Source organism: Entelurus aequoreus, linkage group LG11 (genome assembly GCF_033978785.1).
Source record: "Entelurus aequoreus isolate RoL-2023_Sb linkage group LG11, RoL_Eaeq_v1.1, whole genome shotgun sequence".
NCBI lineage: Eukaryota > Metazoa > Chordata > Actinopteri > Syngnathiformes > Syngnathidae > Entelurus > Entelurus aequoreus.
Genome location: NC_084741.1, coordinates 22,808,421 through 22,830,246, shown reverse-complemented (window position 1 = coordinate 22,830,246; position 21,826 = coordinate 22,808,421). Strand labels below are relative to the sequence as shown.

Genomic DNA, 21,826 nt, shown 5'->3' with positions numbered 1-21,826 from the left:
AAATGTTAACTGGGAAATGTGCTGGAGAACTGTTTGTAATGGAGCTTGCATTAGACCTTTTGCATGCAAGCTGATATAATCTGATACTTGTTTTTTTGCGGATATCGGCCGGATTTCACTACGAGATTGGGACATTACATTTACTTAAAACTTTTTCCACTGAAGGCCGCACACTGAAAAATGAAAGAAAGCGGCGGCGATTTTGCTATTTTTCATCGACCAATTCCCTCAATTTTGGTGAATGTTAAAGGTCCCGGTGACCCATAAGGGTTTCTGTCATTAAAGTGTTAAAAGTAATTTTTTTTTTCTACTTTCAACACAACAATACTATCTATTAATCAATTTCAGAACTGTTTATATAAAGCTTTTTTTTATATATATTTTTTGCCCATTTTTCCCCCTAAAGAAAATTCGTTTTTTAATGGCGATAACAAACTATGCTGTACTTCCCTATATTATTTTTCAAAATGGAATTAATTGGATCCTTGAATAGGTAAATAACGCATAACAAAGCTTTTAAATTGTTTTTTTGAGCAATAAGTTTTAAAAAATGTCCCGAAGATCCAAAAGGCCCCCACTCATAGAAGTGTTATAAATAAGTTATATGACAATATATATTATTTTTGCTATCAATGCTTACATCTCTGGATCAGTTTCAGATCAGTTGATTATAAAAATGTTATGAGAAAAGACAGTTTTAAAGTTAAAACAACTGCTTGCATGGCAACTTTGTGTTAGTGTCAATAATGCAAAATGTTCTTGTTACATTATACCCGTATGCTCTTTTATTCAACTTTTTTTGTAATAGTATTTTAAAAATGTGCCACGGGCAGAAAAAATTAGCTGCCGGCCGCACTTTGGACACCTGACTTTAACCAATACTAGATAGATAGATAGTACTTTATTGATTCCTTCAGGAGAGTTCCCTCAGGTAATGTTAAACTCAATCATTGCTCACTTTAATACTCCATCCAGCAGAACTGAAGCTCCTAAAACTGACTCTACTAGACGTTAGGATGCAACAATATGAAAATATCATCAGTTATCACAATATAGTTGAATGTGGTCAAAGTACTTATACACACACTGAAATATTTTAACCAAGTTTATATATATATATATATATATATATATATATATATATATATATATATATAATCTATACTTTCATGGCAAAAGTAACATTGAATATTGTTCTGAATATGAAAGAGACATTTGTTTGAGTGTTTGAATATGTTTCTTACATTTTAACTTTAAAAAGTTCAGTTCTTGTTGTAGACACCGCCGTCTGTGTTAAAGTTGTTCAAAAAACATGCTTGTTGTATTTTTTTGTTTTTTGAGTATAGGTCGATCACTTGGTCTAAGACAGCACAGCCTCTAGGTTCAACATACACAATTGAATATCATAGTTACTTGTTACTTGCAATGTGTTTATACAAATGTATATTGGTGTATGTCGTTTCTTAATGGGGAAAGACGTTCATTTGTCTTGTATTCATGTTAGCATTTAAGCTAACGCTATTCAGTCGTGAGTTTATCAAGGTGCAGTTATCACGGTTCTTCAGTCATTTGAATTCAAAACGGCAATACTAACCATCGGGAGTTTTACCGTGGTTATTATTATTAGCATTTACAGGTATATCGTTAGAACCCTAGTATTCGTAATAACAGGCATAGCCACCAGTGCACTGAATAGTTTTTAATCATCAAAAATGCTTACTTCTGACAAGTTGCGCGTATCCAAACATGTCGATGCATTCCAAACTCAAAACAGTGTCCATTCTAGCAAACTGTAAACTCCACGAGCAGTGAGCATCTAAAGTGCTTTATAAAAGTAAAAAGAGAGCAACCAGTCATAGCGCACAGTAAAAATAATAATACTTTGCTTTCACATTAAAAGTCTAGTGTAATTAAAAAAAAAAAAAAAAAATTAGAATACCAAAAAAATTGACTGGATGGTATTCTAACGCTAATCGATATTTCAAATCTTTTGGTAAAAGTAACATTAATGAATCATTCCAATATCAAACTTTGATCACCTTTCCACACCTCAAACCTTCAGAACCAGATAAAACCGTTACATCCACACCCGTCTACAACGTTCTCGTCTTCATACCGTATCCTCTACGAATCACTTCCTGACAGACCGCATCACCACCAGGCCGACAATCCTAAAGACAGCTGTGTGTTGGATGTGGAAGACAACATCCTCAGTCCTTCACCCCTGACTCACTTGAGTCTTGAGTCCTTATCGTTTCTTCCTCTGCTGCCGCAGCGCCTTTCTGTGTTTCAGGATGAGGTCGTAGAGTTTGTCCAGGCCCTCCCTGAGGCCGTCTCCGATGATGGCGCAGGCCGGCTGCAGGTGCCACGGCGTCCCCGGGCTCAGTTCCTTCAACGCCAGCAGCTTCTCGATCTCCGCCAGTCCCAGAGAGTGTCTCAAGTCCTGTTTGTTGGCGACCACCAGCAGCGGCACGCCCTGGTTCTCCGAGGTCTTGGCGATCTTATGGAGCTCCGTCTTGGCCTCCTCCATGCGTTCCGCGTCCACTGAGTCCACCACGAAGATGATGCCGTCCGTGCATCGCGTGTACGACTTCCACAGAGGGCGCAGCTTCTCCTGGCCGCCCACGTCCCAAAACTGGAAGGTCACGGTCCTATGGCCGCCCAGAGACACGCGCACCCTCTCGGCGTTGAACCCTTTGGTGGGCACCGTGTTGACAAACTCGTTGAACTGGAGCCGGTACAGGACGGTGGTCTTTCCGGCCGAGTCCAGCCCGAGGATGGCGATGTGGTAGGACTGGAAGAACGGGATGCTGGAGAAGAAGCTAGGTTGTTCGGAGAGTCCATTCCCCATCTTTCCTCATGAGGAACAACTGACTTTTAATCCTCAAGGTAATTTAGAATCCAAAATGACAGCAGCGAGAACCTGAAACAGAATACTTATCGTTATTTTAGACAAAACAATGCAACAGACAAAACAGTGTAGAATAAGGGTGTAGCGATTTGTTTTAATTCAGAATTTGTGGTTGCCGATACGACTCGGGACGAGATTTTTTAATCGAGTCGATCCAAAACAATTCAGTGAGTTGAAATCGATTGAGTAACTTTTTAGCCAAAAAACTCAAGCAGTGTGACTGAAATAAATAGTGGATGCTGGACACTGCACTGTTTTTTCTTGTAAGAGAATTATGTATAAATGAAATATGGATACAAACAACAATTAATGGCCAATGTATTCACATCTTATTTGAATAAAGTGCAACCAACATTTTAGGTTATTTAACAAGAGGAAACACTGCTCTAAATGTTCACTATTCAAGAATTGTCTAATAAAAACTACAGTAACCAACATTTTAAACAGTAGATTTTCCTGCTACTTCTGCTTTTCAAAATTAAATACAATATTAATATCAAAAATAAAGTTCAACCAAGTTGCAAACTTCAGGTTTGAATTAACAGTAGATATACCTGCTACTTTTACGGTTGTTTTTTGACATAAAAATAATACAAAGATGAAATAATATGAAAAAATTAAGTGCAACCAAATTTCTTCAGGTTAAATGAGCAGTGGTTTATACTTTCACTTTAATAAACAGCTATGATAGCAGAAAAAAGTCACAGCACAATAACATAAAGCCATAACACAACTATAAGTCAAACACGGAACGGACATGACAGTGGACAAGTTTCCGGAGACGGAGAGTTGAAAACTGTAATAAACAAAGTCTGTAAAGTAAGTGAAGTGTGACCACTTTTTCAGTCAAATAATTTTTTTTTTTTTTTTTTTAAACTTTCTCAATATTAGTAGTATGCTATGTATAGGAAGTTGGTCCGTCACTGTAACTTGCTCCGCTGTCACTTCCGTTGTGTGTGTTGCATCCTTTGTTGTGTTGCGGCTTTATATTATCGTGTAGTGACTTTTGCAATCGTGCTGTAGCTGAAAGTTGGTGTGTTATAATTCATGATAGTGCCTTATCGCGTTTGTATTTGTTGGGAACTTTCTCAGCCACTGTAGGTATCTGTCATTCTTGTTTTGTTGTCGACCACGCCGCAGACGAGCAGACAGACTTGAACAACATTTAACGTCCAACAATAAAAGTGTTAAACTTTATATAAAAAGTGACATTCCTAAATCCAATGTTCTCCTTTTTCTTGCATCGATAAATTGATTTCCTTTCAAAACAATGTTGGATCGATACCTATCTTACAGAAGGCAAACTTGTGAAGCACATATGCATATAGTTGAATCTAGGGTTGTATGGTATACTGGTATTGGTATACTACCGCGATACTAATGAATCACATTCGGTATTATACCGCCTCTAAAACGTACCGGTATCCCACCCGTCGTCACGTCGTGTCATTGCTGGTTTTACGAGCAGAGGAGCATGTTCTGCAGCGCACAATCACTACTTACAAGCAGACAATGTGTGTAGACAGAAAATGGATAATGGAAGCATTTTGGCTTAAAGACTAACGATAAAGGTGATGCTATAACACTGAAAATGATCAATCATCAATCAATCAATGTTTATTTATACAGCCCTAAATCACAAGTGTCTCAAAGGGCTGCACAAGCCACAACGACATCCTTGGTACAGAGCCCTCAGGAAGAGGTGTAAATGAACATGTAGATTAATTATGCATTTTCTACCACATCCTTCACAATGTTGACAAAATAATAGAATGATAAATGACAATATGTTACTGAATACATCCACAGACTAAATTAGGAGCCTTTGTTTGTTTACTTACTACCAGAGGTGTGGACTCGAGTCACATGACTTGGACTCGAGTCAGACTCGAGTCATGAATTTGATGACTTTGGACTCGACTTGACAAAATGTAAAGAGACTTGCAACTCGACTTAGACTTTAACATCAATGACTTGTGACTTCACTTGGACTTGAGCCTTTTGACTTGACATGACTTGCTACTTTCCCCAAAACCCAAAGATTAAAAAGTTATTTGGGAGCGCGCCGCTCCGTATTTTTCCTTTTCTTTGTCTGTGTCTATCAGCGTGTTGTTCCTGTCAGCTGGTGTGCTCTCATTACAACAGCCAATCAAATTAGATCTACGCTGTTTTCATCCCACAGCTCTCATCCAATCAAATTGCAGGACAACCAATGAAGAAGAATTGTCAAACAATGCGGCAGTGAGAAACAATTATGCCAAAGTTAATTTCGTTCGGGTATTAAAACTACGACTCGGTCAACAAAAAACGAATAGCCCTATGCAAATCATGCAGTTCGAATATTACAGACGGAGACGTAACAACTTCCAACTTCGTTCGACATTTGAAGATGTACAAAGAAGGGTAAGTTTTGAATGTAAGCTAACGTTTATTGGCTAAGTAACGTGACTTTTATTTGCTGTGTAGTTAAATCAGTGAGGCTGTAAACTCACTGCTAACGTTATAACCATAGACATCTTATAAAAGTACGCAGCATGGAGCGCTACTGCCTACAGGCGCAGACGAGACGCGGGGCCGCCATCTTGGAGTGGTGATCCGCTCCACTAGTGCAATTCATTTGGCAGGAGCAATGAACTGTCAGCGCATTTAATTCATCTTACCTCACTGAATACCACTGATTTTCACGCGCTTTTTTGTCATACGTGTAGCTATGATAAAGGACACGTGTTTTGGCGTGTTTTATTATTCATAGTTTGCTTAACAGTAATATAATATTCTTATACGCTATAAGTGACCAGACGTCAGAGATCAAAACTGGTAATATAATCCCAGAGAAAGGGGAAAAAACGGTCAGCTATTTTTAAATTGAAGAAACAATATGATTAGGTTATATATACATGCGTATATCCTACATAAACAATGTATGAAAACATTAGATATCTATATATCTTATAATAATAATAATAATAATGGATTAGATTTATATAGCGCTTTTCTAGACACTCAAAGCGCTTCACAGAGAAGTGAGAACCCATCATTCATATTTACAACTCATTCATTCATCATTCATTCTCCGGTGTGAGCGGCACCGGGGGCAAGGGTGAAGTGTCCTGCCCAAGGACACAACGGCAGCGATTTTGGATGGTAAGAGGCGGGGAGCGAACCTGCAACCCTCAGGTTTCTGGCACGGTTGCTCTACCCACTATGCCATACCGCCCCCCAAATTATAGACTGTATCTCTGTTGCTGCAGCAGCAGAGAGTTTATTCTGTCTTGACACTTTGTATTGATATTTTGTATTACATTCTTCACTTAAATGATCATGTTTACAGTCATTGTTTTATATGCATTTTTTATGTATGTCGCTTTGGATAAAAGCATCTGCCAAATACTTCAACATAAACATATATAAACACCTGTAAGTCTTTATATCAGCTAAAACCACCAATCTGTTTCACTAGATTCAGAATAAAACCAAATTCTGTCTTACCTAACAATGTAAGTATTTGAATATTGTTACTTGAAGACTTATTCCTGGTTACAATTATACTGTTAAGAAAGTATTGTCTTATATTTTGCCTAAAATGAGAATGCATCATAATCAGTGGCGTTTGGTGAATTTTGTTTTAGGTGGGGCTGAAAGTTTGTAAACCAAACCTCTGTAGGGGGGTTATCCTCCCCCAGAAGATTTCTTTGTGATTTTCACATACAAATATTAAAGATATTTGCTCCTTCTCAACTCTGTGGTAATATTATTTTCATAAAATACAACCAATAGTACATTAATGTTAAATCTTACTTGTGAAAAGTAATCACCCGATTCCTATTTTCAACAGTCCGCTCATTTGAGCAAGAAAATGCTGAACACCAGCCCGGCATCTTTGTTTTCTACCTGTCAACTGTCAGTTTAGGCTGCTCGCCGGCTCCTCATCACCACTTCAAGATGGCGGCCAAATTGCTCGTGTCACAGCAGCCAATGCTGCGTCTACTTATAAGATGTCTATGGTTATAACGTCATTGCAAACAAGGCAATCTGTTGCGTCCACTGCAGTTCGCTAACCTTATTCATACTTTTTGTCAAGTGATTTTTTTTAAGCAGGGCTGCATGAGGTACCTATACATAACATTACGTTAATCAATGTATCACAAACAGTAACGTAACGTTAGACGCGATCAGCAGCACCGCATATTTTAGCCACCTACAAAAACACAAACATAGTCAAATAAAGGTCAGTTAAAATGTATACTATATTAAGAATATGTGTACATATTGCATAGGGCCCTGACATCTAAAAAGTACAACTCTGTTCATTGTTTTGTTCATGTTTTTCATATGTACGCACACATCAACACACATTCAGTATGAGATGAGATCAATGAGATCAGGTAAGAACAGGATAGAAACTGCTGTGGAACTAGTTACAATGCAATATGCCATGGAAATACAATGTTAACACTTTTGTGCAAATAAGTACAGTTGCACTTGTTTTTTCAAATGTGTTTATTCTGTAAAGGAATGAGTTAAATGTTTAAAATGACTGGATAATAGTGCTATTATGAAGTGCAATGTTAGCACTATTTTTTTTCCTGCAATTTCAAATGCACTTGTTTTAATAAATAAATACAGCGTTTTAAAAGCATACACAATCTGTGTAAATATATTAGTCTGTGGTTAAAAGGACTTGAAATGACTCGAAATTCAAAATGCAGGACTTGGGACTTGACTTGAGACTTTCCAGTCTTGACTTTGGACTTGACTCGGGACTTGCCTGTCTTGACTCGGGACTTGACTCGAGACTTGAGGGCAAAGACTTGAGACTTACTTGTGACTTGCAAAGCAATGACTTGGTCCCACCTCTGCTTACTACTAAAAGACAAGTTGTCTTGTATGTTCACTATTTTATTTAAGGACAAACTTGCAATAAGAAACATATGTTTGCTGTACCGTAAGATTTTTTTGTTAAAATAAAGCCAATAATGCCATTTTTTGTGGTCCCCTTTATTTAGAAAAGTACCGAAAAGTATCAAAAAATACATTTTGGTACCGGTACCAAAATATTGGTATTGGTATAGTTGAATCTAAGGAATATAAATTGATATATATTGATTAATCGTTACGCCCATAATGTAGAAATGTATCAAATTGTTCAACTTGACGGAATGTTTATTTGCAAAAAATAAAGCCAAACAAAAAAAGTTGTTTGAGTTGATTCCCAGTTAAACCAGTTTGACTACATTTACACTTTACATGCCGATGTTTCCTGGAAGAGCCACTCTGACTTCTATAGAACACAAAAATATTATGTGTCGAGCAATTAGATCTCTTCTAATAAATACCCTGGCAGCCAACAGAAATGCAGGATTATGCACAATCGGTATTCATTGTTACGTTGGAACATACTTTGTGTGAGTCACCACTAAAAAAGAAAAAACTGACTATAATAACTCAACATGTCAGTCAGACAACACAGCGTCGGTATTATGTAAGCCTGCTGTGCTGGTGTCAAAACATGACCATTTGTTGCACTTCACACGTTCTCTCCCTGCAAAATGCATACAGCAAGGCTAAAAATCCTAAAAAATTATAACAGATTTTGATTTCAAATTACATCCACAACATGTACTGACCGTTAAAACGCTGACAATACGTTGAATGATCCATTTCAAGATCCGTTTTTATTTCTTCTAGATTATGTATAGTGTGTTAGGGTGTGTGTTGCAAAGCAACATACCTGCAGCAGAGAGCCGACACACACAAGCTTTTTTAATGACACGCCACTCAAAAAAACAGCTTACCTACCAGTCTGAGCCCTCCGTAGTGGTATTATTCATCCGGCTCCGTACTCCTTCTCCTGTAAATGCTCGATAATGTTGCGTATTCCCACCTCCACACGCCTCCCCGGTGAGAGTGAAGCGAGCACACCGTCTGTTGGAACTCGATGGTCGGTGTGGAGCTGGCTGACCGAGCCGCGGCTCAGCGATCCTGGTTGACGCCCATCTTGACTCAGGCGCCGCACGCAATTGGTTCATTTATAGTTGCCTCTGTCCGCTGATTGGCTCAACGGGTTGTCAATCACGAACATGCCCGGGAACGAGGATCACCTGTTGCTCTGGCTGAATATCAGGCGTTTCCCCGGTTGCTGCTCTATCAATGTTTAATCTCAAGTGAGTCACAAACCGCCTCTCTCTGTTGTATTTGATTATGAAGCTTTTTTTGTGGGGGGGGGGCGAGAGGTAACTACATCGTCCATAGCTGTTTTTCACGGCGTCACTACTCTGTCACGTTTAAAAAAATGATTGGCATTTTACACAAAATGTCGTTCTTCATTTACTACCTGAAAATGTTATCAAACAACACACTTCCAAAAGCGGAAGTACTTTTATATTTTTCTGTCAATTTTAAGTTAAAGATAAAAATAACATGATAGTTAAGTTGATAGACAAATATACTTAAAATATAACAGCAACAGTTAGCTTTAGCAACAGCCAGCTAGCATGTTTTCGCCAGACTGTACATCTGTGCGCATGCGCGTGTTTGTATTTTCAAAATGATTGGCCAAGAACCAGGAAGTGCAGTAGTTCGACAGCGCCCTCCTACCCAAGCAATGGCAGTTTTAAATACTACTACCTTACATTATACATGCTTACCGAATTTGATCTTTTATCTTACTGTCCTATTTATATTCTTGTTTTATTCATATTTGATATACATTCTATTTGTGACTTAGTTATCCTTGTTAATGTTTCATGTAGCACCATTGCACCGAACAAAAAATCCTAAAATAATTCTGATTCAAAGGAACAATATATTTGTCAATTGTTTAATTTTATCATTTAAAAAAAAAATCATTTATTGTGTATTTGTCAGTTTTTTGCCTATGTTTTTTGTTATTCCTGGGAAAAAAATCATTAAAATCACCTTTTACGTTATATTTAAGATTTAAGATTAGTCTATTTCAAAGGGGACAATGCAATTTCATAAAACACATGACTACACATGGTTAAAAAAGCTAAAAAAAGTTTTCATCTCCCCTGGCCATGATGTAAAAAAAGCAGTAACATTACAATTTCAAAGAAAAAGAAAAAAGTACACAATGCATATACGATATAATAAAAAATAAAATACAACATCACAACATAACATTTATCATTGCATCAAAACAGGCTAATAAATATATTGATTGGTTGGTTTCATATATATTTTTTAAAGTTCCCACTTAGGGCTGGGCAATATGGCCTTTTTTTAATATCTCGATATTTTTAGGCCATGTCACGATACACAATATATATCTCAATATTTTGCCTTAGCCTTGAATTAACACTTGATGCATATAATCGCACCAGTATGATGATTCTATGTGTCTACATTAAAACATTCTTCTTCATACTGCATTAATATAAGCTCATTTTAAACTTTCATATAGAGAGGGAAATCACAACTAAGTCCATTTACCAAAACTGTATTTATTAAGCAGTTATTAAGCAGTGGCACAAACATTCATGTCATTTCAAAACAGAAAGTGCAAGATTGTCAGAGACATTTTAAAACAAGCTATTAGTGCACTTTTGTGCATGATGTCACTAAGATGACATATCAAAACAACACTAAATTATAGTGCACTTTTTGTACAGAACGCCACTACAATAGTTTAAAACAAATAAAGTGCACTTTTGTGCATGATGTCACACAAGATATTTCAATAACTGTCAAATAAAAATTAGCTGCATAATAGGGAATCAAATAGTGTATGTCTTTCCCTATGTGGTAGGTTACTGCGGACGTTATCTACTTCTGTTGTTGACTATTTTTTTCATACGGTGTTGATGTGGAAATAGTTGCCTCTGCATTGTGTTGGTATGGCACCGAACGGAGATGTTGACATGCAGAGTTTCAAGCACTCTTCGTTCTCTAGCGGGTGACTTTTCATAATGATGCTACATATTAGCAGTAATGCTACTTTTTGTAGCAACACTTTTGCCCTACACTTGACAAATTACTGTTGTCTGTTCGACATCTTCCCGCTTGAAGCCAAACCACCGCCAGACGATGGACCCTGTACTGTTTTTCTTGGGAATTAATTCTTCCTTCATTTGTTACCAGATTCGCACCTTCTCTCTCTCGTATTACCACTCGCACCACTGCTAACGTTACCCATGCCGCTACCTCTCTGCTCCGCAAGGGCGTATACGTATGTGACGTATGTAAGAAGGTGCGCTTGTTTTATCTCTCTGTGAGAAGGAGAGACAAGAAAGAGTGATAAAAGCCTGTAGTGTAATGCCCGCAGCTAAAAGCAACTGCGTGAGAACGTATACTCGAATATCACCATATAGTAATTTTCTATATCGCACAGAGACAAACCCGCGATATATCAAGTATATTCGATATATCGCCCAGCTCAATTCCCACTCCATTAATCCTGATTTAAAACTGTACACTTAAAATGTATGAACATAGTTTTAATGAACAGTATTTTCGAAGAATAAGCACAAAAGTCCCATTTAATTATTGGGAAAAAAATAGAAGATAATGAAAAGGATACAATGGGATTCAAATAAGAAAACACATGTCAGCCGTGAGGTCATGGAGTTTAATACATTGTCTGCGTTTTATATTTAGCGTGTGCACGTGCTCACAGTGGGCGCATTGAATGCAGATATTCCAGACATGCTTGCTTGCAGCTATCACGCATTGCGTGGCCTTCTGCGTATTTGTCATTTTTTGGGGCGAGCGGAGAGGGTGGGACATCAAATGACCAGCTGTCGACAGCAGCAGCGGACCTCATGAAGCTGAGTTTTGAACTTTGTGACAGCCGTCACTGTTGGCCTGCTGCCTTCATCCTACCACTAAACAAATACACAAATATATCGCTTGTTGTCAGTGACAACTGCATCACCAATAGTTTATGCTTTGATAAAAACAAATGAGCTTGGCTGAGAGTTGTGGTGTTTAGCTTCACATTCAGTTTTCCAGCTTCTTGAGAGTTTTTCTTCCACATGCTCCAAGAATGCTTTGCATGCTTCACTTCTTCTCGGTCGGTTCTGTGAAGCAGACATGGAGAATCAAAGACCTTGAACTCTCACAGCCGTCGCGTCGTGGATGAAGACATGTTTTTCATGACTGACCGTAGTGGTAGTTTGTTTTGGAGGCCAAGGCAGCAGAGGAAGGACGAGCCTCATGTCCCAAACGTCGTCTCTACGTCCATATCGCTGCGTCCTGATGTACTGCATGCGTGTGTTTGATTCCGCTGTGGCGGCCCCCACTGTCAACATAAAGAGAGACATGTTTGCAAGCGACAGTCGAGAGAAACGGAGGTCATGTTGAGAAACGTACAAACGTCCAAGTGTTTTAACTTGAACTTGATGTCAGCAGGGTCCTTCTCATAGGAAGTGTCCATGTTTGGAAGGTCTTCGTTGAGCTGGAGTCAAAGGTTAGTTGTTATTGTGCTTTATTGCCATCTTGTGGTCAAATTGAAAATGACAAGATGAATCTAAGTTTCAAAAAGTCCATCCATCCGGGCACACGGGCGGGAGGCGGGGTACACCCTGGACAAGTCGCCGCCTCATCACAGGGCCAACACAGATAGACAGGCAACATTCACACTCACATTCACACAATAGGGCCAATTTAGTGTTGCCAATCAACCTATCCCCAGGTGCATGTCTTTGGAGGTGGGAGGAAGCCGGAGTACCCGGAGGGAACCCACGCAGTCACGGGGAGAGCATGCAAACTCCACACAGGACCTTCGTATTGTGAGGGACATGCACTAACCGTTTTAAAAAGTCATTATTGTTAAATAGAAAAAGACTTGCTTGTCTGAAGTCGTGAGGTCTGTGGTTCTGGAACGGTCCAAGAGGTAACTTCCCCGTCTTCACCAACATTATTTGGCTTTCCAGAGCATCCGGAGGTCGATAGGATGTGATGAACTTTGGAGTTTCTTTAATCTTCTGGCTTTCCATGAAAATACTTGGCAGGAATCTTCCATTTTGACAAGGTCTTGCAACGACACATTTTGGACGAGTCCTTCTGTCTTTGTTGTGTTGGATAGAGAAGTTAGGCAGCTTGATGCTGGTCCACGTGTCACTCAAACCCTTGGAGTCTGGTTGCGGGGGCTGCGGCCTCAGTCCTCCTGACACATCCTGACTCCACATAAAGCGGAGCTGCTCCTCGAAGGAGGACAGCGAGTTCCACGGACCGTAAGGAGACATTTGGCGGGGTTAGTTCTCACTCTCAGCCTGCTTGGTTTCAAAATGGCAGTTTGTTGTCATGTTGGGCAGTCGAGTAACCAGGAGAAGACTGGATGCACAAGTCTATAAAAGTGCTGCTTGGTGACCACAGCAACTTTTTATTTCGAACAAAAGAATTTTGAACAAAAGAAAGAATGGACACTCTGCAAGACAGCAACACTATAAATAACTTTCTCTTAACACTCTGCAAGACAGCAACACTATAAATAACTTTCTCTTAGCAACAATGTGCTCTTAATAGAAGTCCTTTACTGGTAAGTGTCAGGCAGTTATCTTCTTTTCATATTTTATGTAGGATGCAACGCAGTATACGTTGCAGTATTACAGTATTCTTCGTATGCTTCAGCTCAAAGGACCCATAAATTGTGTGTAATACAAAAACACAATACTGTAATGCCTCAATACCTCCACTAGGTGGCAGCATTTAACAACTGTTTTTTAAAGCAGTGTAAAAACAAACTAGTACTTTCCCCACTGCAGTGCAACCATCTTATCTCGACTCCTCCCGGACTGGCTAATGGTTGTCGACATAATCCACATAGAAACCTTTACTTGCATCTTTACTTTAAGGTGACTTACACTGTGTGCTTGTTCTATTGCTGTGTTACCAGTAAGGATGACAATATGGCCTAAAATCGATATCGCAACATACAAAACCCAAAACCAGTGAAGTTGGCACGTTGTGTAATTCGTAAATAAAACCAGAATACAATGATTTGCAAATCTTTTTCAACTTATATTCAATTGAATAGACTGCAAATACAAGATATTTAAGGTTTGAACTGAGAAACTTCATTTTTTTTTGCAAATAATCATTAACTTAGAATGTAATGGCAGCAACACATTGCAAAAAAGTTGGCACAGGGGCATTTTTACCACTGTGTTACATTGCCTTTCCTCTTAACAACACTCAGTAAACATTTGGGAACTTAGGAGACCAATTTTTGAAGTGGAATTATTTCCCATTCTTGCTTGATGTACAGCTTAAGTTGTTCAACAGTCCGGGGTCTCCGTCGTCGTAGTTTAGGCTTCGTAGGTTGGAGTTCAAATCCCAGCCGAGTCATACCAAAGACTATAAAAATGGGACCCATTACCTCCCTGCTTGGCACTCAGCATCAAGGGTTGGAGTTGGGGGTTAAATCACCAAAATGATTCCCGGGCGCGGCGCCGCTGCTGCCCACTGCTCCCCAAGGGGATGGGTCAAATGCAGAGGACAAATTTCACCACATCTAGTTTGTGTGTGACAATCATTGGTACTTTAATCTTTAATTAATCTTAATATTGCGCCACACATTTTCAATGGGAGACAGGTCTGGACCACAGGCAGGCCAGTCTAGTACCCGCACTCTTTTACTATGAAGCCATGCTGTTGTCATTGTCTTGCTGAAATAAGCAGGGGAGTCCATGAAAAAGACATTGCTTGGATGGCAACATATGTTTCTCCAAAACCTGTATGTACCTTTCAGCAGTAATGGTGCCTCCACAGATGTGTAAGTTACCCATGCCTTGGGCACTAATACACCCCCATACCATCACAGATGCTGCCTTTTGAACTTTGCGCCTATAACAATCCGGATGGTTCTTTTCCTCTTTGGTCCGGAGGACACGACGTCCACAGTCTCCAAAAAACAATTTGAAATGTGGACTCATTAGACCACAGAACACTTTACCACTTTGCATCAGTCCATATTAGATGAGCTCAGGCCCTGCGAAGCCGGCGGTGTTTCTGGGTGTTGTTGATAAATGGCTTTGGCTTTGCGTAGTAGATTTTTAACTTGCACTTACAGATGTAGCGAAGAACTGTAGTTACTGACAGTGGTTTTCTGAAGTGTTCCTGAGCCCATGTGGTGATATCCTTTACACACTGATGTCCCTTTTTGATGCAGTACCGTCTGAGGGATCTAAGGTCACGGGCATTCAATGTTAAGGGCAGTGATTTCTCCAGATTCTCTGAACCTTTGAGGATATTATGGACCGTAGATGGAGAAATCCCTAAATTCCTTTCAATAGCTAGTTGAGAAATGTTGTTCTTAAACAATTTGCTCAGGCATTTGTTGACAAAGTGGTGACCCTCGCCCCATTCTTGTTTGTGAATGACTGAGCATTTCATGGAAGCTGCTTTTATACCCAATTATGGCACCCACCTGTTCCCAATTAGCCTGTTCACCCGTGGGATGTTCCAAATAAGTATTTGATGAGCGTTCCTCAACATTCTCAGTCTTTTTTGCCACCTGTGCCAGCTTTTTTCAAACATGTTGCGGGCATCAAATTCCAAATAAGGTAATATTTGCACAAAATAAAGTTTTCTAGTTCGAAGGTTAAGTATCTTGTCTTTGTGGTCTATTCAAATTAACATAGGTTGAAAAGGATTTGCAAATTGTTGTATTCTTTTTTTATTTATGATTTACACAACGTGCTAACTTAACTGGTTTTGGAGTTTGTATATTTCATCCTCCTGCAATATATATATATTTTGCGTAAAAAGATAATAAAACCCTTTTGAAAGGCTCCTAATTTGACTGCTGACACATATACATCAATATTCTTGCTAAATTACTGTAAATAGCTGGTTACTTTTTGTTTTAACATGGTTTTATCTACACCTCTGTTAAAATGTAATACACACTTATTCTTCTGTTGTTTGGATACTTTACATTAGTTTTGATGATACTACAAATTTGGGAATGAGAATGAGCTTTATTGGCCAGGTATGTTTAACACAACACTGTGCTCTTTGTTCAATGCAAACAATAAATATGAACAAAAAACAAACATTTAAATAAGTACTTAAATAACTAAAATGTGCAAGACTAATACAAAAATAATAGAAGAAAAGAAGATGATGACGTGAACATGAGTTAGTACATTCCCAGTGACAGATTAGTTCCAGTTTTATTACAGCTTTCATCAGAGTGATAGCCAGAAGGAACCAACTGTTCTTATGACGGTTGTTTTGGCGCACAGTGATTTGTAACGCCTGGGGAGCAGTTTGAACAGTTTGTGACCAGGGTGTGAGGGGTCTGCAGTGATGCTACCTGCGCGTTTCCTGACTCTGGACCGGTATTAAGTCCTGGATGGTCATATTGGCCATTCTAATGCTGATACTGATATGTCAAATCTTCAAGTTTTTTGATAAAATTGTTGATCACAATTATAATTAGAGCTGCAAGGAACAGGCCCTCACACCCCTCTGCAAGAAGTGGTTTAAGCCAGTCAGTGGCCACCCATGACTCAGTGCAGTCAAGTCCTTCCCAATGCCCCGATCCACCATCAAAAATTACAGGAAGATCGGAGCATGTGGAAGGAAGTTACGACATTATAATTTTCCACCACAAGGGGGCGATCTTGGTGTTGATAACCCGAACAGATATGCTACAGTTAGCATGTAAACTTTTAAAATGCGTCAATAACCAAGTGACATGACTCTGGTTTGTACAAATAAAAAATGGTCAAAAAAGTTAGCATGTGTTAAGTACAAATTTATGAGTCTGAGGCATAACACTTAAAAAAAGTTATTATGCTAACATTAACGAGCATTTGTCAGTGTTGGTGAAAAAAGTTAACATGCTAAAGTTACCATGTTTAAAAACAAGACAATTTTCTGAAAAATTAAGTCAGTAGCAGCACTTCCCTGCCTTCCGTTATTGAAGTGACATTTGACATAAGTTACACAAAGTACTACAACTTTGTGTAGTTGTAGAGAGTAAAAAGCAGAGGTGTGGACTTGAGTCACATGACTTGGACTCGAGTCAGACTCGAGTCATGAATTTGATGACTTTAGACTCGACTTGACAAAATGTAAAGAGACTTGCAACTCGACTTAGACTTTAACATCAATGACTTGTGACTTCACTTGGACTTGAGGCTTTTGACTTGACATGACTTGCTACTTTCCCCAAAACCCAAACCTTAAAAAGTTATTTGGGAGCGCTCCGTATCTTTCATTTTATACGTCTGTGTCTATAAGCGTGTGTGCTGCTTGTCAGCGTGTGTGCTGTCAGTACAACAGCCAATCAAATTAAATCTACGTTGTTTTCATCCCACAGCTCTCATCCAATCCAATTGCAGGACAACCACCGAACATGAGTTGTCAAACAATGCGGCAGTGAGAAACAATTATGCCAAAGTTGGTTTCGTTCGGGTATAAAAACTACGACTTGGTCAACAAAAAACGAATTGCCGTATGCAAATCACGCAGTTCGAATATTACAGACGGAGACGCAACAACTTCCAACTTCGTTCGACATTTGAAGTTGCACAAAGAAGGGTAAGTTTTGAATGTAAGATAACGTTTATTGGCTAAGTAACATGACTTTTATTTGCTGTGTAGTTAAATCAGTGAGGCTGTAAACTCACTGCTAACGTTATAACCATAGACATCTTATAAGTAGACGCAGAATGGAGCGCTACTGCCTACTGGCGCAGACGAGACGCGGAGCCGCCATCTTGGAGTGGTGATCCGCTCCACTCAGTGCAATTCATTTGGCAGGAGCAATGAACTGTCAGCAAATTTAATTAATCTTACCTCACTGAATACCACTGATTTTCACGCGTTTTTTTTGTCATACGTGTAGCTATGATAACGGACACATGTTTTGGCGTTTTTATTATTCATAGTTTGCTTAACAGTAATATAATATTCTTATACGCTATAAATGACCAGACGTCCGAGATCAAAACTGGGAATATAATCCCAGAGAAGGGGGGAAAAAACGGTCAGCTATTTTTAAATTGAAGAAACAATATGATTAGATTATATATACATGCGTATATCCTACATAAACAATGTATGAATACATTAGATATCTATATATTTTAGGGACCTATAGACTGTAACTCTGTTGCTGCAGCAGCAGAGAGTTTATTCTGTCTTGACACTTTGTATTGATATTTTGTATTACATTCTTTCCTTAAATGATAATGTTTACAGTGATTGTTTTATATCTATTTTTTATGTATGTCGCTTTGGATAAAAGCGTCTGCCAAATACTTAAACATATATAAACACCTGAAAGTCTTTATATCAGCTAAAACCACCAATCTGTTTCACTGGATTCAGAATAAAACCAAATGCTGTCTTACCCAACAATGTTAGTATTTGAATATTGTTACTTGAAGACTTATTCCTGGTTACAATTATACTGTTAAGAAAGTATTGTCTTATACTTTGCCTAAAATGAGAATGCATCATAATCAGTGGCGGCTGGTGAATTTTGTTTTAGGTGGGGCTATTAGTTTGTAAACCAAACCCCTGTAGGGGTGTCATCCTCCCCCAGAAGATTTCTTTGTGATTCTCACATACAAATATTGAAGATCTTTGCTCCTTCTCAACTTTGTGTTAATGTTATTTTCATAAAATACAACCAATAGTATGTTAATGTTTGTTTTTGCAAATGTGTTTATTCTGTAAAGGAATGAGTTAAATGTTTAAAATTGTTTAAACTATTAAAATGACTGGTTAATAGTGCTATTATGAATTGCAATGTCAGCACCATTTTTTTCCCTGCAATTTCAAATGCACTTGTTTTAATAAATAAATACAGCGTTTTAAAAGCATACACAATCTGTGTAAAAATATTAGTCTGTGGTTAAAAGGACTTGAAAGGACTCGAAACTCAAAATGCAGGACTTGGGACTTGACTTGAGACTTTCTAGTCTTGACTTTGGACTTGACTCGGGACTTGCCTGTCTTGACTCGGGACTTGACTCGAGACTTGAGGGCAAAGACTTGAGACTTACTTGTGACTTGCAAAGCAATGACTTGGTCCCACCTCTGGTAAAAAGTATTCAAAGGCACCTGAATGCATTGCCATTTTAAGTGACGTTTCAAACAATCAGGTAATGTTGTTTTATTAAAGAAAACAACAGCGTTGAATTATCCCCCAAAATTTGCCAAAAACGTACAGAGTAATGCATCATAGATACATGGTGGCAGCCATTTAACTGTCCTGTTGCATTCTGGGGAAAACCATCCCTTAAAATAGCAATTAATTTAGGAGCGTTTTAGTAGTTTCTGCAACCATTGTTCAAGAAGTTGTAGTACCTTGACCTGAATAAAGATAAAAACAAAGTACATCAAATTTCATTTTAATATATTAAATAAGGCAGTGCTGCATCACACTTTTTATTTTTCTGAACTTTGTCTTGCTTGTAAACTTAAGCATATTGGTTTTTGTAGCCAATTTTGCAGTCAAACACCTTAAATTAATACAACTGGGTACTTGATACATGCTAACCTTTTTAGCTTTATGCCTCAGAATCAAATAACTTGGTATTTGGCACATGCTAACTTTTTTAGCCAATATTGCAGTTGAACCTCAAATTCATATAACACGGTAACCGCACTAAAAGAACACCTCCAGGCAACTACAACCCTAGACTAACATCCTCCCCCCACCACATCCCACCTCCCCGGATTGTAAATAATCAAATGTAAATAATCAAATGTATATACTTGTTTTTATGCTTTCTGAGCTCACTATATTCACTGCTCGCTGTACATATCCTACAAAGTCAGACCGACACTGTTTCAATGTCAATTTCTCAGATGATAAAATTGTTGATGACTGAAGTGCTGATATCAACCAAACCTAACCCCTCCGCCCCAACCCCCTCCACATACCACCCCCCGGATTGTAAATAATTCAATGTATATACTCTGATGATTAACTTGTGTGATGACTGTTTTATGCTGATAGTATATATTTGTACCATGAATTGATTAACGTGGACCCCGACTTAAACAAGTTGAAAAACTTATTCGGGTGTTACCATTTAGTGGTCAATTGTACGGAATATGTACTGTACTGTGCAATCTACTAATAAAAGTCTCAACAATCAATGACACATGTTAACTGTTAGCATGTTTACATTAGCATGCTAACTTTCTTAGCTTTATGCCTCAGAGTGATATAACTTGATACTTGACACATGCAAACTTTTTGACCAACTTTTAATTTGTACGTCTCAGTGTCACATAACTTGTTTTTTGACTCTTTTTTTTTTTTTTCAAAAATATTTTTATTGAATTTTGCAGACAGTACAGTATGATGGATCATGGCAACAGCAAGTTGAGGTATCTGCACATTTTACAATATGTAACATAATAAACCCCATCCCTTATAATACCCACCCACTTAATTCCCAAGGTTTTTTGACTCATTTTAACTGTAATGTTAGCACTTCTGTTCGGCTTAGCAACACCAAGATCGCCCCCTTGTGGTAGAAGAGTATAACGGTCATAACTTCCTTCCACATGCTCCGATCTTCCTGAAATTTTGATGGTGGGTGGGGGCATTGGGAAGGACGTGACTGCGCTGTGTCCTGCGTTAACATTTGCGAGTTGCACGAAGTTGCGAGGGCTCGTTCATCGCTGCCTGCAGCTTTGATTTATTATTGTAACTATAGTTGACTTCACGCAATGAAACAAGCTCCTACGACGTCACACACGTGTTCACGTCCGACACAGTCTATTTTTGCCAATTGCGGTTTAAATTTTGGGTTGTGTCTGGCGAGGCATGAGGAAACAAGAAGAACGTGAGCTAGTGCTTCTACCTGATGGCTATTCCAGGCTCCCTCCCTGCTGATGGCGCAGGAGATTTACGAGGCAGAGGGGGGTTATGTTCCTCACGCAGCTACAAGACAGTCAGGCACCTTCATGTCGCTGCACTGGGACGCTGCAGCTGTCAGCTTCCCAGCTCTTCAAACCTTCACTTAGTTTTTCTTCCCCGCTCAGCTTTAACTGACTTTTATGGTTCGAGTGCATTTGGATAGTTCACTTCACTTGCAAGTGGTCTGACTACAGCTCTCTTGGCAGTTCACTTCAGTTCACTTATGATGGATTGCTCAATTTGGTCGACAGGTTGCGTAGCCAAAAATTGTACCCCAGTAAGAGGACCGTTACTTTAGAGCAGGGGTCGGCAACCCAAAAGTTAAAGTTAAAGTTCCAATGATTGTCACACACACACTAGGTGTGGTGAAATTTGTCCTCTGCATTTGACCCATCACCTTGTTCACCCCCTGGGAGGTGAGGGGAGCAGTGGGCAGCAGCGGTGCCGCGCCCGGGAATCATTTTTTTGGTGATTTAACCCCCAATTCCAACCCTTGATGCTGAGTGCCAAGCAGGGTCCCATTTTTATAGTCTTTGGTATTACTCGGCCGGGGTTTGAACTCACAACCTACCGATCTCAGGGCGGACACTCTAACCACTAAGCCACAGAGTTGGAAAAGTCATACTGGACCAAAAATAAAAAATACAAATCTGTATGGAGCCGCAAAAAATGTAAAGCCTTCTATAAGTGTTATAATGAAGTCAAAACATGATGTAAGTGTCTATATTAGCTATATTAAACTATTATCAAAATTACTATGTGTCGCAGGTTGACGCAAATCTTCATTGACAGAAATGTTGAAATGTAATATTTATTCTACACATTTTTACAACATTGGAAAACATTACTAAAACAGATGCTTTTCAGAGGGTGTGATAACTCCTGGAAATTACTGGCTTAGAATGGCCGAAGGTAAAGATGCGTGTGAAGGAAACGGAAACTAAAACTACAAATAAAGTGACCTGAAATATTCCTAAAATACGAGGCATAATGATGCATTATGTACATACAGCTAGCATAAATAGCATGTTAGCATCGATTAGCTTGCAGTCATGCAACCT

The 21,826-nt window shown here is 38.8% G+C and overlaps 3 protein-coding genes across 4 annotated transcripts in view; 1 reads left to right on the top strand and 2 right to left on the bottom strand.

The window, feature by feature from the left end:
- Nucleotides 1–1,684: 1,684 nt before the first annotated feature.
- Nucleotides 1,685–9,066, bottom strand: arl4aa (ADP-ribosylation factor-like 4aa). Of its 2 annotated transcripts, none has more exons than XM_062062704.1 (2): nt 8,707–9,066; nt 1,685–2,923 (listed from the first exon to the last, which is right to left on the bottom strand). In XM_062062704.1, the coding sequence occupies exon 2, from the start codon at nt 2,849–2,851 to the stop codon at nt 2,249–2,251; it is 603 nt and encodes a 200-aa protein (XP_061918688.1). In that variant the 5' UTR covers nt 2,852–2,923; nt 8,707–9,066; the 3' UTR covers nt 1,685–2,248. The 2 variants fall into 2 exon arrangements, with proteins under 2 accessions (XP_061918688.1, XP_061918687.1); XM_062062703.1 differs by having other exon boundaries at nt 8,711–9,064.
- Nucleotides 9,006–21,826, top strand: part of vwde (von Willebrand factor D and EGF domains) — a 94,592-nt gene continuing 81,771 nt past the window's right edge. Inside the window, 2 exon segments of the mRNA XM_062062698.1 lie at nt 9,006–9,075; nt 12,281–12,338. The gene's annotated coding sequence lies outside the window, so the exon portion shown is untranslated.
- Nucleotides 10,552–13,116, bottom strand: si:dkey-30e9.6 (uncharacterized protein LOC564083 homolog). Its single transcript, XM_062062220.1, has 4 exons — nt 12,721–13,116; nt 12,242–12,326; nt 12,034–12,170; nt 10,552–11,949 (listed from the first exon to the last, which is right to left on the bottom strand). Exons 1-4 carry the CDS (start codon nt 13,114–13,116, stop codon nt 11,812–11,814), a joined length of 756 nt encoding a protein of 251 aa, XP_061918204.1. The 3' UTR covers nt 10,552–11,811.